We start from the raw sequence: 16,684 nt of genomic DNA, 5'->3' as shown, positions 1-16,684 counted from the left end.
AAAAAAAAAAAAAACACATCTTAGTAAAACCAATACCTTCTCAGCTTCGCATCGAAGCTAAAAACATAGTAAAACCAATACCTTCTCAGCTTCGCATCGAAGCTAAAAATTATGATTCGTTGAAACAAATTTTTTGTTACCTCCGGTGTTATGAAAACTCAATTAATGACAATTTTTTATTTTAAATCAAAATCTTTAAAAAATTTTAAAACGTCAACGGTTGATTGAAAAAAAAAATTATAGGAACAAGTCATTGATAGTTTTTTTTTATCATATCATTAGGCTAAAAATATTGGTGTTCTCATTAAATAAAATTATATATTTCGGTTTTTAACCTCTGAAAAAATGTAGAAAATATTTACCAAAATTGAAAATAAGTGTCTTATTTAATGAATGTATTTTTTTTTTTAATCGATTGCTTCCCCTTTAGTATATGAGTTTTTAAAGCATTTAATTATATTCATTAAAAGTTAACTTAAAAAATTAGTTTTTGAGTATGTTTCAGAAATTCAGTATCAAATGAAAAGTATACTTATAAACATAGTAGGTATAAATAATGTAAAATAGATTTTACCTTCAATAAATATCAAACAGAAAATTATCAACATAAATAACATCAATTCCAAATTCTAGAATAAAATAGAATAATCTTTTAGAGTTCAATTGAGAACTTCAACTAATTGTATATAACTCACCTCCATTTTTCCCAAAGTATTTTGTTTCGAATAACTAACGACAATTTTTTAGATAAATTGGTGTATATATAAAATCACTGACATAATTTATTATTACTTTTATATTTTTATATATATATATATATATATTAAGTAAATAATAAAAGGTACCTCAAAAATGATAATTATTTTTATTCAGTCTATATCAGTTATACACTTAGAAAAAAATATATATAAATAAAATGTACAAAATTTTATGTCGATTTAACCCATGCCCTGCAAGTTATGAAGCATACTTTAATTATATAAATTATGTTTTTTTATAAAGTCTATACCAATATGTCATCTAATATATTATATAATAATACATTTAAGGACTATAATTTATAAATTAACCCATTATAATTAATATTTGTACAGTTATCTACTTTTTAATTTCTTTAATATTAATGATAAAAAATAAATATTCATCATAGTGGGGATGTGGTATAGTAGGGACAAATATAAATATCTGACAGTGATTAATATTGATTAAATTCTCTATCATAAAAAACGATTTGATGCAAATTCGTAAATATTGTTTAATTTTTAAAAGGATATATTGAATTATTCCAAAATTAACATTATCTTTTATTTTCTTATTTATATCCTGATTACAAGTTTTATGCTTTATAATTATAATATAGGAATAAATACACATTATAGTAATTAAATTTAGTAAAAAATGATTCTTTTAATATTAGCCACTTGATTTTTGTTTAAAATAAAAATAATAGAAAAAAAATTCTTTTTGGTATTTTTTTATATTTTTCAATTTATATTAACACATCAAAAAATATTAATTTTTAATTTAATTCATCCTTTGTACCTTATAAAGGTTTCAACTATATATTTATAACAAATGTAACATACATATTTAACTAACTAATAAAATGAAATCTAATTAGGAATAAATGCGATAACAATTTTTAATTTTTTTCATAAGTTTTTTACAATTTGAAATATATATTGGAGGAAAAACGCGACAAAGTAAAACGTAATGATAAAAATATGATAACTCAAATTTCTTATTCAATCTGGACAGCAAGAAATGGCTTCCGTTAAACTTTCAACATTGGGACATTGCCGGTTATCCAAGCAGCTTATCACAGACGGACAGTGCGTACCTATTCAAAAAAACGGTAGCACAGTGAGGTCGCGGTACAGTGAGGACGTAAAATAGTTGAGTCCAATATAGATGTTAGTAATTAAAATCACTATCATAAAAAACGCTTCGATGAAAATCTGTATATAGTGATTAATTTTTAAAAATTGATGTATTATTCAATAATGAAGAGCAGTTCTTAGATTTAAAAGTATAATTCATGAATAAATATTTATTATAGAAATTAAATAGAGTGTGAAATTATTACTTAATAATTTAGTATTGTAATTTTTATAGAGAAATTATAAAAAATTATAAAGTAGATAATACTTCTATAGCAAACCTGTAGAAAAGTTGAAGTGCTTGATGTAATACTTTTCAAAAAAAAAATTGTTTGTTGCTTATAAATAAATTTATTGGTCTACAAGGAATTTTCATCAAAGTCCAAAATATACATTTCTAAACAAATGTTTGCGACTATTTCATATATGTAATTAAAATTTTGCATATTGACTAAATAATAACAAAATCCTCTTAATTATTCTTCTTCTTCTTACTCGTCTTAATCCCAACTACTTGGGGTCGGCAATCTCATCTGTTTTCTCCGCGTACATACAAGATGAGGCATTTCGCTTAAGTTTTGTTCAGGACACCTCATAATATTTGACAAAAATTTTACGCCGGCTGTCGACCTGACGCAACCTCATTAGTCGCCTTTTGCAACTGCCAGAGGGGCCGTGGAAGTATTCTTATCCCCTATCCACAGGGTTTAATTAATATAACAAATATTTATGTGTTGATTATTATGTTACATATGGATAATCAATCAAAATATTATAATTAAAAAAATACGTAACATGCAGAATGTATTAATATAATTAAAATCAATAATAACTTAATAAAAAAACGGTAGCACAGTGGGGTCGTGGTATAGTTGGGTCCAGTATAGATGATATCTGACAGTGATTAAAATCACTATCATAAAAAACGCTTCGATGCAAATCTGTAGATAGTGTTTAATTTAAAAAAAAAATTTGTTAAAATAGCATATTTTTGAATATGGTAGCCATTTGCGCATAGAAGATAGGTCGTCGGGAAAAATTTTTTTTTTCATTTTATAGTACATAAAATAAGCTTTAATTTGATATATGTTTAAAGGACGCAATATTTCCGGAACATTTTCAAAAATTAAGTTGAAAAAGTTATTTTTTGTAAAAAAGTTACTATTTTAAATCCCCCCAGTGAGCAGAATAAGTGTTAGATTTTCAAAAAAATTATATCAAATGAAAGGGAAATATCTAACGTTTCAATTCAAAAAAATATTATTTTTATTTGTTCATTTTTGAAAAAGTTATGGAAGTTTTAAATACAAAAAACATCCCGATAAAAGGTAATTTTTATCGCAAACATTACATTTTTTTTTAATTTTCGACAGCCATTTACACATAGAAGACAAGATGTCGGGACAAATTTTTTTTTTTCATTTTATGTTACATAAAATAAGCTTTAATTTAATATATGTTTAAAGGATACAGTATTTCCGGAACATTTTCAAAAATTAAGTTGAAAAAGTTAATTTTTGTAAAAAAGTTGCTATTTTAAATCCCCCCCAATGAGCAGATTAAGTGATAGATTTTCAAAAAAATGATATCAAATAAAAGGTAGATATCTAAGGTTTTAGTATAAAAAAAAATTATGTTGATATGTTGATTTTTAAAAAAGTTATGGAAGTTTTAAAAAAAAAAAGTGAAAGAATTTCGAAAAATAGCGATTTTTAAATTTATAATTTTTTTGGATATTTCCCCCATTTGCGGGGAACGAGGGAATTTTTTTCAATTTTTAAGGGTAATGTCTTCAACTAGATACGATTTTTGATCTTTTGACGTATTTTTGAAAGAAATCGGTCCAGTGAGAGCTGAGAAAAAGTGGCAACAGACATAAAAAAAAAAAAAAAAACACACATCATAGTAAAATTAATACCTTCTCCGCTTCGCATCGAAGCTAAAATTTTAAACTTTGAATTTATAATAAAATAATTAATTTTTACAAAATTTTTATTTTATTTTCTTTATTATAATTTAAACTTAAAAAAATTAACTAAATTACAATTAGAATAAGAGCACGTTGCTGATGGTTCAGCAGTGAAACATACACTAATTTTACCTATTCCCACCAAACACGTTGCCGGTCATATAATAACAAAAAAAGAAGAAAAAAATACAATAGTATACAGGGTGTTCAGTAAGTCAGGAAACGGGTTTCTATTGTTCTCATTGTTTGTAACAATAGAAACCCGTTTCCTGACTTACTGAACACCCTGTATGTATAATGACGGGTTATAATAAATGTGTGTAAAAAACAATTAATAACGTGTAATTAAATTTGACAGTTTACGCAATGAAACATAAAAGGCTCTTATAAACAATGTGAAACCTTTTGGTTTTCAAGCCGTAAATGCCTTTCATAAAATTCTAAAAATATTTAGTAACACACTTATTAAAACAAATAATTTTGATAGACAATTCTATGAATTTTATTGCAGAACATAATTTTATATCTGATTGAAAAAAATTCTTTACATATTCAATTTGTGTACTATTGAATCGCTTTGAATGTCTGCTTAATTTTTCTATTGTAGTCCAAATGCAACATCCATAAAATCTTCTTTTCTGTCATTGTTTACCTGATTGTACTCAAATAAACTTTGAAAGTACAATATCATGTTTTCAAGAATAATGAAAGTATATGGACAAACAAAATCAAATAGAACAAGTGATATTTGTATTTTAAAATATAATGTATAAAAAAAAAATCATATAAATTTTATTATGACCACAGTGCCGTTCTCGAAGTTTTTTGGGGGGGAATTTATTCTCACAAAATATTAAAGGTATATTTGCAATTTTTTCTGGGAAAATTACAATAATGTATGTACTTGTAATTATAATTTTACATTATCTAATATCTGAGAATAAAATTTGAGAAATATTAACGACAAAATGCATTGAAGGAGCCAAAAATCAAAAAATTATTAATCATTCTTTGATTATTTAATCTATCCTTCCTAAATTTGTTTTGAACATGTTGTAAAAGTTTTTAATTGAGAAAATCTGGATTATTGTAATATGAAGTTGTACTGTATGGCTGTTCAAAGTAATGTCCTTCAGAACTTTAAGCTACCTATGATTCACATGTAGTATACAAATTCTACTTAGCTAAAAAATTTTTCCGATTAAATCAATAATATATAGAGTGTTCAGTAAGTAAGGAAACTGGTGTCTATTATTCTCATAGTTTGTAACAATTTACCTATTTTATTAATTAATGAACACTCTGTACATTACAGATACTCTGTTTTCTTTGAAAATCGGCCTCCAATATACTTCTCAGTAATATAAATTACTATATTAGATATATTCTAGCTTTTGATATCATATAAAATACTAACTTATATATTATTTAAAAAATCTAAAACTATACATATTTCAATTAATTGATTAAATTACATAATACCCCAGGAGACTATTACTAGTCATAAAACGTTGCATTTTTAAATCTACTTTTATGTACTAGATGACTACAACATTGTACATTTTCTTATAAAATATTATGAATCAAGTTATATATTTTACATAGAAATTGTATTGCTTATTTTTTAAAGATTTTCAAATTCTATAAAATTATTTCTGTTCCTTTTCACGTTAAGCTGATATATTATATATTTTATTGTGACTTTTTCATTTTTCCATCTGTACAAGGCAGTTAGACTATAAGACGGCTAGTTGTGCACCACACTAGAATGTCTTTTTGCTTTAAAGACTGATTACGATTGCTATAGGAGCGGGTGAGAGGGGTCACCCAGCTAACCCACATTTACAATAAATAACGCGTAGACAATGATTATAAAACAATACTACAATAAATATCTTAAAAGTTTTGCAATAAGTGACTTCAAATTAAGGACCATAGGGTGATGCCTTATTACTAATAGCCGACGAATCCACATGAAACAAAATAGTTAAAAATAATAAAATTAACAAATTATCAACATCAAAAACTCATAACTTAAGTGAATAATTAGTGTTCGATGATGGGGTAATTAGTATTGTACTGTATGAGAAAGTGAGTGTGGTAATGATGTCGCACGTCTGGGTATCAGCGTATAGACGCAGGGCACATAAACAAATAATAAAACTTATGGTGTACAATGGCCGAACAATTGACCAGCCAAGCGAAGGCTCTTTCTATAAAAGGATATCGCGTAAAAATAGACACTCACTGACGTACGACGATTAACTGTGTACGGCAGGCAATTGAGTGGTAGGCCGTCAATTTGCCATGCTGAGTAAAAAAGGGGGTGAGTAAAGCAAAGACGCTAGAGATCAACAGTCACAAAATATAATGTACTTAACGGTGTTTATGACAACATGTCCACTAGGTCTTTGTCAAAGATGCTCTCTACCAAATATAATCTGTAACCACTTCGGAGTTCAATTTTACTCGTTAAAAAATCACAAATCCATATCATGGTGATATCAAATTTAAAAAAATATTTCATCGTTTTTCATAAATGTAAGGAAAATCAATTATTGTTTCAATCGACAATTTTCGATTATTAGTTATCCTAAAACACACATAAAATTTCTATAAAACAATTGAGTGGAAAAATTTTAATATTTGTATAAATTACATGTAATATTAATGTTTAAAAGGACAATTTAATAAAGGAGAATCGTAAATTTTTTTCTATATCTCAACAGTATAAATACATAATTATTATTGCTAATAAAATAAGTAATAGTACGACCTTAATATTAGTGATCTTATTATATAATAGAACAAAGAAAAAACGCTTTTCTAGGAAAATTACTTAGCGTGCTCAGATTTTCAAATTTTTTTTTCAACGAAAGTACTTGGTCACGAGACTTCGGGAAAATTATTGGCGAAAGTCAAAAAATTTTTGACGCACGCTCGCTTAATGACAATTCTGAAATATTATACAAAAATCAATTCATTACGTTCATTTTTCACCATTTAACGTCCTCTTTTTTAAGCCCACACGCATGGTGTTTATATGGGCATTGACTTATTTCTGCGCATATGATTATTGTGACCCTTAATTTTTAAAATATGAATTTTTATGACGATTTAATTTTCTATTCAATTCATTGTTAATATATGTTATTATTGTCATATTTGAATTAGTTTATTAAATATCTTTTTGTTTTGATATTATGTTAGTTATTTTTATATTTTATGTTTGGTTTATTAGGTTACAGATACTTTCTGTCAATTTCTTTTAAATATGTTTATAATACAAATATGTTGATATATTTAATCATATTTATTGTTATATATATATATCTTTCGTTTGAACTTTTACTTTATAATTAGCTTATTGTTCATTTGTACTTTTTTGGCTTTGAACTTTTTTTTTAACACGCAGAATTTATATTAGGTTACTATTTTGTATATTTTATCAAGGAATATTATAAATAAATTTCAGGACGGTTATAAGTGTGTAAGTTTTTACATTCATTCTCAGAATAGAACAGTATTAAGAATTTTATTTATCTCATATATGATGTATAAGTTTATGAGATTATCGTAAAAATTGGGATCTATCTATGAAAACTATACTTTCAAATGTCAAATGACAGTAACCAATATTTTGATCAAAATTAAATTTTTTACATTGTCCCAGGTAATTTAACCTGCCGAATTGTTTTGTAATTATTCTATAATATTAATAAAATTAGAATATTAATAATTATTGTGTATACCAGGATCGTATTTAAAAGGGGGCATGGGCCAGCGCTATCAATATTGTTTTAGGCACCTTCTAAGAAATAAAAACATAATGACCTTTTTTTTTAACATCACTTTGACTTTTAGCAAAAAAAAATTCTATAGCATGTTTAGTAAAGTAAAAAAAAATGAATACCCTCCTAAAATAATTTCTGAATACATTCAAGGGGAATATCTCATTAACAAACGTCAACCTTACACCCAATAAATTTGACTATAATCTCTTTTTAAATTTTCTTGATTTAAATACTTAAATTTTTAATATATTTTTGTTAGACTGATTCTGATGTAATATTTTTCCTGCAAAACACTTATCACACGGCTACGCCGGGTACTCCTACCGGAATCAGTTGCCTATTTACGAGGATGGCCTAAAGAGGCTTACGCGACGAAGAGACGTGGGCTCGTAGAACACCAGGTCTGGAGTGAAGCCTCAGCTAAGCGAAGTCTAGTATAAATTATGTTAAAAATATTAACACAGAAATCTAAACAAAACATACTCATATTTTTAAAATTTTAAGTGTCTTACATAAGTATTGATTTAATCAGGTTTAAATGCACTAATATTCAAGAACAAAATTTAAAATTTTTTTTCGATTTTGCTATGTCAATTTTCTATAGTACAAGTTATAATCAACATCTTTTTTTGGAACGGAACCAAAATATATTTATTTTGGTTGCGTTTATATATACATGTATGTATTTTTTTTAAAATTCAATGGGATAAACCCTAAAAACCGTATTCTGATTACTAATAAAAATAAGTATAATTCCAGACCTTTTGACGAGTTGATCAATAATATTAGTTTATAAAAGATCACAGACTTAAAAAAAAAAAATTCTTTTTAAATTCTAATTGAAATTTGAAATAGATACATTTGAATGTAAAATTTTGATCAACGTTTTTGATTATTGGATTTTGTCAATTAAGGTAGTAATGATGTCAAAAATTAAAAAATAATTATTTTAAAATATTACAATAAAAATTATAAGATAAAAGTTATTAGTCTATTTTGATTACATACATATTATACAGTCAGTGGTGGAACTAGAATTTGTTTAGAGTAAAGAGGATTACAATCTTCTCGTCCCTGGTGGCACTACTTTATACAATATTTATTATTACACTATTTGTTATTATTAAAATTTATTATTATTAATTATTTTTTATATTAAACACATTCTTAATTTGTGTAAATTTATGTTCAGAAATAACTTACGATATATTCTAATAGTAATTCATAAATTGATAAACAGTAATTGGTATACATTTTTCAATAATAATAAGTTTATGAAGAAGTTGTAGGAATAGGTGTTGTAGATGAACCGACAGTTGATGGAGTTCTATACAAAAATCCATTGTCTGTAGAAGCTCCAATGCCGCTGTGTCCATTGTAATGAATAGGAGTAGATTCCGAAGGTCTTGGATTAGAATCAGACTGTATCACTTCTCCATCCGGTCTTCTTTGTAAATATTCTCTTTGTGGATCATTCCATCTATTAGTAGTATCTCTTAAAAATTAAATACAGATAGTTACACAGATATTAAAAAATAAATGCTATTCCATATATGTAACTATGAAATAAGAAAATTAAAATAAGGATATCATATAGTGCAATAATAGAGTGCTTTGATGTTTTGTTTTAAACTAAATTATTAAATTTTCGTCAAAAATACTTAATATTATATAGACATCCATTTGTTGAACGATACACGAATAGTCAATTTAACTATTAAATAACACACGGCTTATAATTTTCTTTAAAAAAAGGTTTACAATTGTTTTATAACGATTAATTTTTTTATGAATACATTTCTGTACTACGTTGTTTAGTTACATAAATTTAATGGTCCACTGAACTGATGAGACTCAGACATAATACATTTCTGTTAACCTTATAGGTTAGCGACCGGTGTTGGTTATTCAACCTTTATTTAAAGTTAGCTATTAGCGTATTCAAAACAATGACAGAAGAAAATGTTATTTGGAAAAATATAATAACCTTGCCAAGCATAACCAAAATTAAGTCAAGGGTAATAATGATAAAATATGCAGTAATGCACATATTATCGATTTAGGCATCTAGAAAGACATTATTGTTTTATTCGTATTTTTATTAAGGAATATATTAACGCAAGATACACAATTTTATATTTTAAATTTTATTATATTTCCATTTTAAAAACACTGATTATAATTACCTCGTGTTAGAATAATAATCCCAATTTGATGCATATCCTTTCCCATATCCTGATCCCATTTGTTGAGATGCATAAATATCATTTGTGTAAGGTCGATCGTAATCATTTCCAGGTCTATTGTTCATCATACTTTGAGGTCTACCATAATCATAAGAGCTGAATTTATCAACACTTGGTCTTTGAGATCCATAATCTGGTCTATTGTTTAGAAAGTTTTCATAATGAGGTCTTTCATCAACTATTGGCCGTTCATATCCTGGCCCAGTGGGTGCCATATTATAAGAGTTTTCACCCCAATGTTGAAAAGGTCTAGAAGGACTACTAGAATAATATGGTTTTTGAGAATTCCAGTCTGGTCTAACTTCAAATGTTAATGGACGTGAAGTACTCCAATCTGTAGGTCTTGTATTATAAGAAGGTCTATTATAATTTGAATTCAGATCATAGTTCTGACTAGGTCTTTCAACATTGTACATGGGTCTATTATTTATACTCGTATCGTAGTTTTGATTAAATTTATCTGTATTATATGTAGGTCTATTATTTATATGAACTTCATAGTTATGATGTGGTCCATCTGTTGTCGATGGCCTAGATCCATAATCATAAGGTCTATCAATATTTACCGGTTTTGAATTATACTCTGGTTTATTATTAAATTTTTGACCCCCATAGCCATAGTTATTACCTAATGATTGAATTCCGTAATCCACGTTACTATTCCTGTCGACATATTTGTAGCCGTGGTTCATTTTAATAACTTCGTATGATCCAGAACCACCCCACCCCAATAAAGGCTTTTTTGAATCTGAATTTTCGTAGCCGGTTCCTTTATTAAAATAATCATCATCTTTATTATGTGATTGGTAGTTAATAGAATTTATTGGTTTTCTATTTTCGTATTTATTAGGAGAGGTGCCTCCAATCCATCCAGCCACTACTCCTACTTTTTTACTATCTTCATCCCAGCCAATATCTTTAGGAGGTTGGCTATGCCAATAACCTGAGTTTTCTTTAACAGGATAACCTCCTTTTGTATCCCAGCGATCATTAGGGCCATATCCTCCTTGTGAAGACGCCCCTTGTTGTACAATGACTGGATATCCTACACCCTGATTATAGTTGTTTTTTTTATTTCCGTGTCTTCTTTCCCATTCAGGACTCAAATTGTCATAACCATTGCCTCGATAATCTGGATTTCTATTTAAAGTGTTTGTATTATAGTTATTTCCATAATTATTCATGTTATAGTTATTTCCATGACTATTTGTGCCATAGTCAGTACTAGTCATTCCTGTGTTGTAACCATTACCTTGATTAATTGAAGGAATATAACTGCTAATATGTCTGTCTGTGTTGTAACTATTATACCTATCCTCATGATGTGCATCAACTCTATTACCAACATTGTAACTACCATCCCGATTATCTGGGTTATAAATATTATTTCGATTGTCTGAGACAATATTACTAATGCGGTCATTTGGATTATACACATTAAATGGATTTGTTGTATACTGAGAACCAGGTAATGGATGTGGTCGATTAGAGCATCGACTACAAGGGTCTATTGGATGCTGACTATCCCAGCCATAAGATGATATTCCTCCACGTTTTGTCCATGTACCACTAGCTGTTGTTGTTGGGTAATTCATTCCCATACCATGGCCATCTACAGAGCATTCTGCTCCAGTTCTTCGAGAGATTAATTGTACTAGCAAAATGTACTTGACCACATAACATGGGTTCTATAAAATATCATTTAAAATCTTAATATTTTGTCATAATTTCACTAAATACTTTTATTTATGTAGATAATATAATTATATAATAATTATTATTCACAATATTTTTATTTAATAACTTAAATTATTAATTTCAGAACAAACAGCTATTAGTTTTATTATATTTGATAAACAATTAATAGTTTTTTAATTTCATTGGTATACCAAAGTTATTTTGATTTTAAGATTTAACTTAAAAGACTATCATAATAATTGTTATTTCACAATTATTTTGGAATAAAACTAAAATTATGAAATTTTTATCAAACCCGATAATTGAACAGTTTCATTATACATAATTGAGTAATATGAACATGTCACCAAAATATTTTCTTGTCAGTTCTCACGGAATAAAGAAACGAATAAATAAAAAATCTAACCGAATAAAAATGAAACAATGGGAGTAAGGTAATTATTCATATTACTCAATGAGCTACTTCACGTCGTTGAGCAAACTGTCCACATTATTATTCGAAGTAATCATTGATGCTCGAGTCATATTGTCCATACTCATGTATTAATGTGACAATGACTTAATACGGTTCAAGGATCACAACGAATATTTACTTTATTGTCCGTTTGTAAATATTAAGCAATTTCCTCTTCATATAAAATTTATTTGGAAATGGAAAGTAAGCCTTGAATGTCCTTTTTTATAATCTTAAATTAAAAGATTAGTTCATAATTTAATTAACAAGCGTGAGAACTATATCTATGATTTAACACTAAGATAAAATAATAAAATCTAATATTTATTTATGGTCTACTGAGTACTAACTTTTTTTGAAATCTTAGTTTAAAACAATCTCTATGATTATAATTATTGTTATTACTTGACATATTCTTAATATATAGGGTTTTCAGTATAGGTTTCTTTGATTCTAATTGTTTATAACAATTGTCCTGTTTCCTTACATAATAAATACTCTGTATAAAGATTATTTATTTGAGTTAAAAAGTTAACAATGAGACAAAACGTTAACTCAATTAAATTATGATAAGTAACTCGTTACTTTTTTAACCTGAATAATATGTTAACGTTAAATCCATTAAACAGTGTTTTTCTTTTTACTATTGTCACCTCCTTATTTAACTTTAATTTTTCTTCTCTCATAAGCGCAATTATGTATAAACATTTTGATAACACTTAATAGTTAATTAGGGACCTCAAAAGGATCGCCACAGCCTGGTTGTGAAACACTACATTAAAAATTTAAAATAAATTTTTTTTTAGTTTCTTTTAACTTAAATAATTTAAATGAGTTGACTTTCGACAAAACTTAATAGATTAAAAAACTGTGTTAAATTACCCAACATTGACTAATATTATCTAAAGATTAACAATTTTATAATAAAAGTAAAAGTTGAATAAAAAAAATGAATACTTCAATTATTGAAAAATGATTATTCAATAAATATTTTACATATACTTAACATATCCAAAACCCCTAAACCCCTTCCGTAAATTTATCATTCATATAGTTACTACTAACTCAATAATGGAATAAAAGTTTACAACAGGTGTTTTAATTATTACAACTTGTTATCTTTTTTTAATTATATTAAATTTTTTAATTAACATACAACGGACAGTATTAATTTTGAAATTTACAACTTATTACGAAAGAAAAAATAAAAGTACCTAATTTTCATAATTTAGAAAATACATAAATTATATTTTATTTTGTTTTTTTCCAAGTAAACACATTTTATAAACTTATAAACAGAAAATATATTGAAACCTATAATTTTTGGGTCATGTTTAATAATTCTAGAAGGAAACCAATGGTATGATAACCAAAACGAGTATTATTAAAGAATTATATTTATTTTAATAAAATAAAAATTGAACAATTTTACACAGTATTTAAATATTGCTATAAATTCTTCAACAAAAAGTGAAGAATATTAAATTACTCTCATTAATTATTATTTAATGTAGTAAAGAATATTTAAAAGTATTATAATATTTTTCGAAATACTATTATGTATATTTTTTCTTTTATGTGTCATTATTCAATATTGTGCCAGGAACAAGTCCCTGGCCAGAATTATTATTATGAAACAGGTATACAAAAATGAGATATTATGTATGATACAAACCATAAATAATAACCAAGTACAATACATACATCATTAATTGGATAAAGAAAATAAAACATAAAGTTTATGACTAAATTTAATCACGATAAAAAAAATAAAATTTAAGTAAATTTTCTTAATGACGCCCTTGATGTAAGGTTTAATTTTATGTGATAAAAACTGTTTCCTGTATTATTCTATTAGAAAACCACGGTCAGTGAAGAGATAACGAGGACGAGTCAAGTTTATAAAAACATAAAATAATTGCAATAAACAATCGAAATTTCAAGATATTCTTCTTTTTTATTTAACTGTCTGTTATTTTTAATTTTTAATTTATCGTAGTACTTAAAGAAAATATTTATAAATTATTGATTACGATACAATTAAATTTTCTAGCTTCAATATAAAAGTTCGTGTAATTATTTAGCATAGAACTTTATGTTTTTAACATTTGTTTTTCTATTAAATTAAATTATATAAATGCTCGAAGTCTGTTGCACTAATTTTACTGATAACTATTCTAAATTCCAATACACAACTTTATTTAAACGTATTCACCATTTATTAAAAATAAACCGTTTAAAAGGTCTCATTTCTTAAATAAATAGAACCTATAATACACAAAATCAAATTTTAGTAACTAATATATTTTTAAATTTTCTGATTTTAAATATATACCTAGGACATTTTATTATTCTAAAAAATAAACTAGGGTTGTTAAAACAAAATCTGTTTAAAACCTAAGTTAACAGTTTAAATTTCTTACAATTTCCTATAAGACTAATGTAAATTTTGAAATTTTTGGTTTTAAACACTTTTAAAATACCCATAAATAAACTAAGATTATCAGTATACCAAATAATTTAATTTTTGACGGCTATTAATTATTTATAAAAGCATATACTGAATATAAGTTTTGACATGTTAATATTTAACTGAAGTATACCTATTTCTCAATGTAATTTTCTCCGTTTCATGCTTATGTATGCTATGTATTATAACTAACATAACAACAATAATTAGGAATATATCTACAAATATAAATATTAATACATGAAGCATTTTAAACACTTACTCTTTTAAACCACCGGCCATACATGATGAATAATTGAAGACCAACGACGTACTAAGAGATTCGCATGAAAACCAATGTTTGTGCAAGCACTCTTCATAAGAAGACTTTGAACCAACGACGACCACGGCAATTTGTATGTGTACATTAAATGGTCAGGGCAAACATTCATACACATTGTAACGGTTCAGATGATACAGTGGCCTCGGCAGCATGATCATTTCTTTGCCGTTTCCTTCTACAATAATTCTGCATACCTACTGCCGGAAGATAATTAACGGCCTAGTCTCTATTTTTATTCATGTTACAGTATAGCCATAAAATGAGCGCATTGTGCATTTATTTTTCTCAATTCAACAGAAAATTAATTTATAACCCAACATAAGTATATTGCAAAACTTGCAGACGCATTAGGAAGTAGAAAAAATATTTTTCAAATATGCCGTAGTAAATATTTAAATGTCTTTATTATTTTAATAATACTCTGGTTTTGACTTTCTGCAAAACACTATGGGCCTAAAATAGCACGATTCCGTCCGCGGTAATGATAAAGAGATAACTTAAATGCAAATCAACAAGAGTCAAAACACGATTAAAAAGTATTAGTATGGAAAGTACTAATAATAAGAATCAACTGATGTTTTGATGAATTAGTATTTTTATTTTGGAAAATAATTTTTTATGTAATATATTATAGAAGTTATACAGAAAATTATTAATCATTTAACCCAAAGTTATCCAGGGTATCCTTGCAATGGAGCACCCTGGATAACTATAAACTTGTCACTATCAACACTATAAACCGCATAGAAGAATAAGGCCTTGTTGTTTTCAATTCAACTACCTGTTACTACTCGAATAAAAATTGCTTATGAAATAATTCACATATTTAAAATTAGTTTTACTATATTTGGAAATAAAAGTAGCGAGTGTATTTTTATTTTCTAATTATCACCACCATGAATTCCGTTTATATCCATTTACAGCAAATTTAAATCGATATTCCTTTTCTACAGAAAAAATTAAGTAAAAAAAACAGTAGCATGACCTGACGTGAACCTAAAAATATTATTAGTTTTATTTGTTATATAAAACAATGGTATCATTTGGGGGCCACGAGCATTTGTGCACTTAAAATTCTGTGTTAAGAATTGACCTCTAAGGTAAAGCTCAACTGACCTCAGTGTCTCAACATTCAAATAAGAGATAAAAAACTCCTCATCCAGTCCCGCACTACGTAGTAGTCTCTACAATATCTATACTTACAAAAAAAATGAAATGACGCCCCTGCCAGAAAACGTAAATAACACACAATAAAATTTGTGACATGAAATATTTGATTTCTTTATTAAACTTAATATAATTTTGTTTTATCTGTTACTCTTAAGTTGCAAATTTAATAACTGCCATAAGGCTTTATAACATCAATTCTATGCTTAACGGTTCAACTATTCACTAATTGCTAGAATAATTTAGTTTGAAACTTTAAGTGACCAAGAAAAGTTCCTTCGTTGCAGTCTAATGATCACCAAGAATTCAAAAGAATTGGAAATTAAATACTAATATAGCCTTCTTACAGTGTTAATTTACACAATTAATATAAAATTAATCATCAAATAATATATGAATACGTGCAGGACATTCTAGATCATAATTATAACACAACTCATTTGTCCCTCAAATAGAAATAAATAAATCGTGCCCATAGTTTAATAATAACAGTTTTTTTCAAATATTAATGGACAGAAAAATGAAAAATCATAATTTCTAAGTTATAATTACAATTTATAAGAAAATTATAACAAGGTAGGTTTCATTACTTTTAAACTCTATCATCTTGTTTTCAAAACCCAATTAAAAATTTTGCACTTTTATTTTTAACGTAATTGTAAAACATACAATTATTTTATCAAT

The 16,684-nt window shown here is 26.4% G+C and overlaps 2 protein-coding genes and 1 long non-coding RNA gene across 3 annotated transcripts in view; all 3 read right to left on the bottom strand.

Annotated features, from left to right (window-relative positions):
- Positions 1–775, bottom strand: part of LOC126910350 (uncharacterized) — a 20,941-nt gene extending 20,166 nt beyond the window's left edge. Inside the window, exons 1-2 of the mRNA XM_050692843.1 lie at positions 696–775; positions 575–629 (exon numbers count right to left, since the gene is read on the bottom strand). Coding sequence (XP_050548800.1) covers positions 575–629; positions 696–701 — 61 coding nt within the window. The 5' untranslated portion in view covers positions 702–775. The remainder of the gene's footprint in view (positions 1–574; positions 630–695) is intronic.
- Positions 776–1,541: 766 nt separating this feature from the next.
- LOC126910533 (uncharacterized) lies at positions 1,542–4,023 on the bottom strand. Its single transcript, XR_007705268.1, has 3 exons — positions 3,799–4,023; positions 2,162–2,574; positions 1,542–1,840 (listed from the first exon to the last, which is right to left on the bottom strand). It is a non-coding gene; the product is annotated as an uncharacterized LOC126910533 (long non-coding RNA).
- Positions 4,024–8,612: 4,589 nt separating this feature from the next.
- Positions 8,613–14,936, bottom strand: LOC126894022 (probable serine/threonine-protein kinase clkA). Its single transcript, XM_050664648.1, has 3 exons — positions 14,774–14,936; positions 9,830–11,577; positions 8,613–9,138 (listed from the first exon to the last, which is right to left on the bottom strand). The coding sequence occupies exons 1-3, from the start codon at positions 14,795–14,797 to the stop codon at positions 8,916–8,918; spliced, it is 1,995 nt and encodes a 664-aa protein (XP_050520605.1). The 5' UTR covers positions 14,798–14,936; the 3' UTR covers positions 8,613–8,915.
- Between the last annotated feature and the right edge of the window lie 1,748 nt (positions 14,937–16,684).

This window comes from Daktulosphaira vitifoliae, unplaced genomic scaffold (genome assembly GCF_025091365.1).
Source record: "Daktulosphaira vitifoliae isolate Bord-2020 unplaced genomic scaffold, ASM2509136v1 Scaffold_1, whole genome shotgun sequence".
Classification (NCBI taxonomy): domain Eukaryota; kingdom Metazoa; phylum Arthropoda; class Insecta; order Hemiptera; family Phylloxeridae; genus Daktulosphaira; species Daktulosphaira vitifoliae.
This window is presented reverse-complemented; position numbering and strand designations above follow the sequence as displayed.

What these genes read in the sequence shown, in the direction of transcription:
- LOC126894022 (XM_050664648.1), bottom strand. Translation starts at nt 14,797, where the DNA reads ATGTATGGCCGGTGGTTTAAAAGA. An exon ending in ATGGCCGGTGGTTTAAAAGA is followed by an intron (nt 11,578 to 14,773) that starts GTAAGTGTTTAA and finishes GATATTTTATAG; the next exon opens with AACCCATGTTATGTGGTCAA. An exon ending in GATTATTATTCTAACACGAG is followed by an intron (nt 9,139 to 9,829) that starts GTAATTATAATC and finishes TTAATTTTTAAG; the next exon opens with AGATACTACTAATAGATGGA.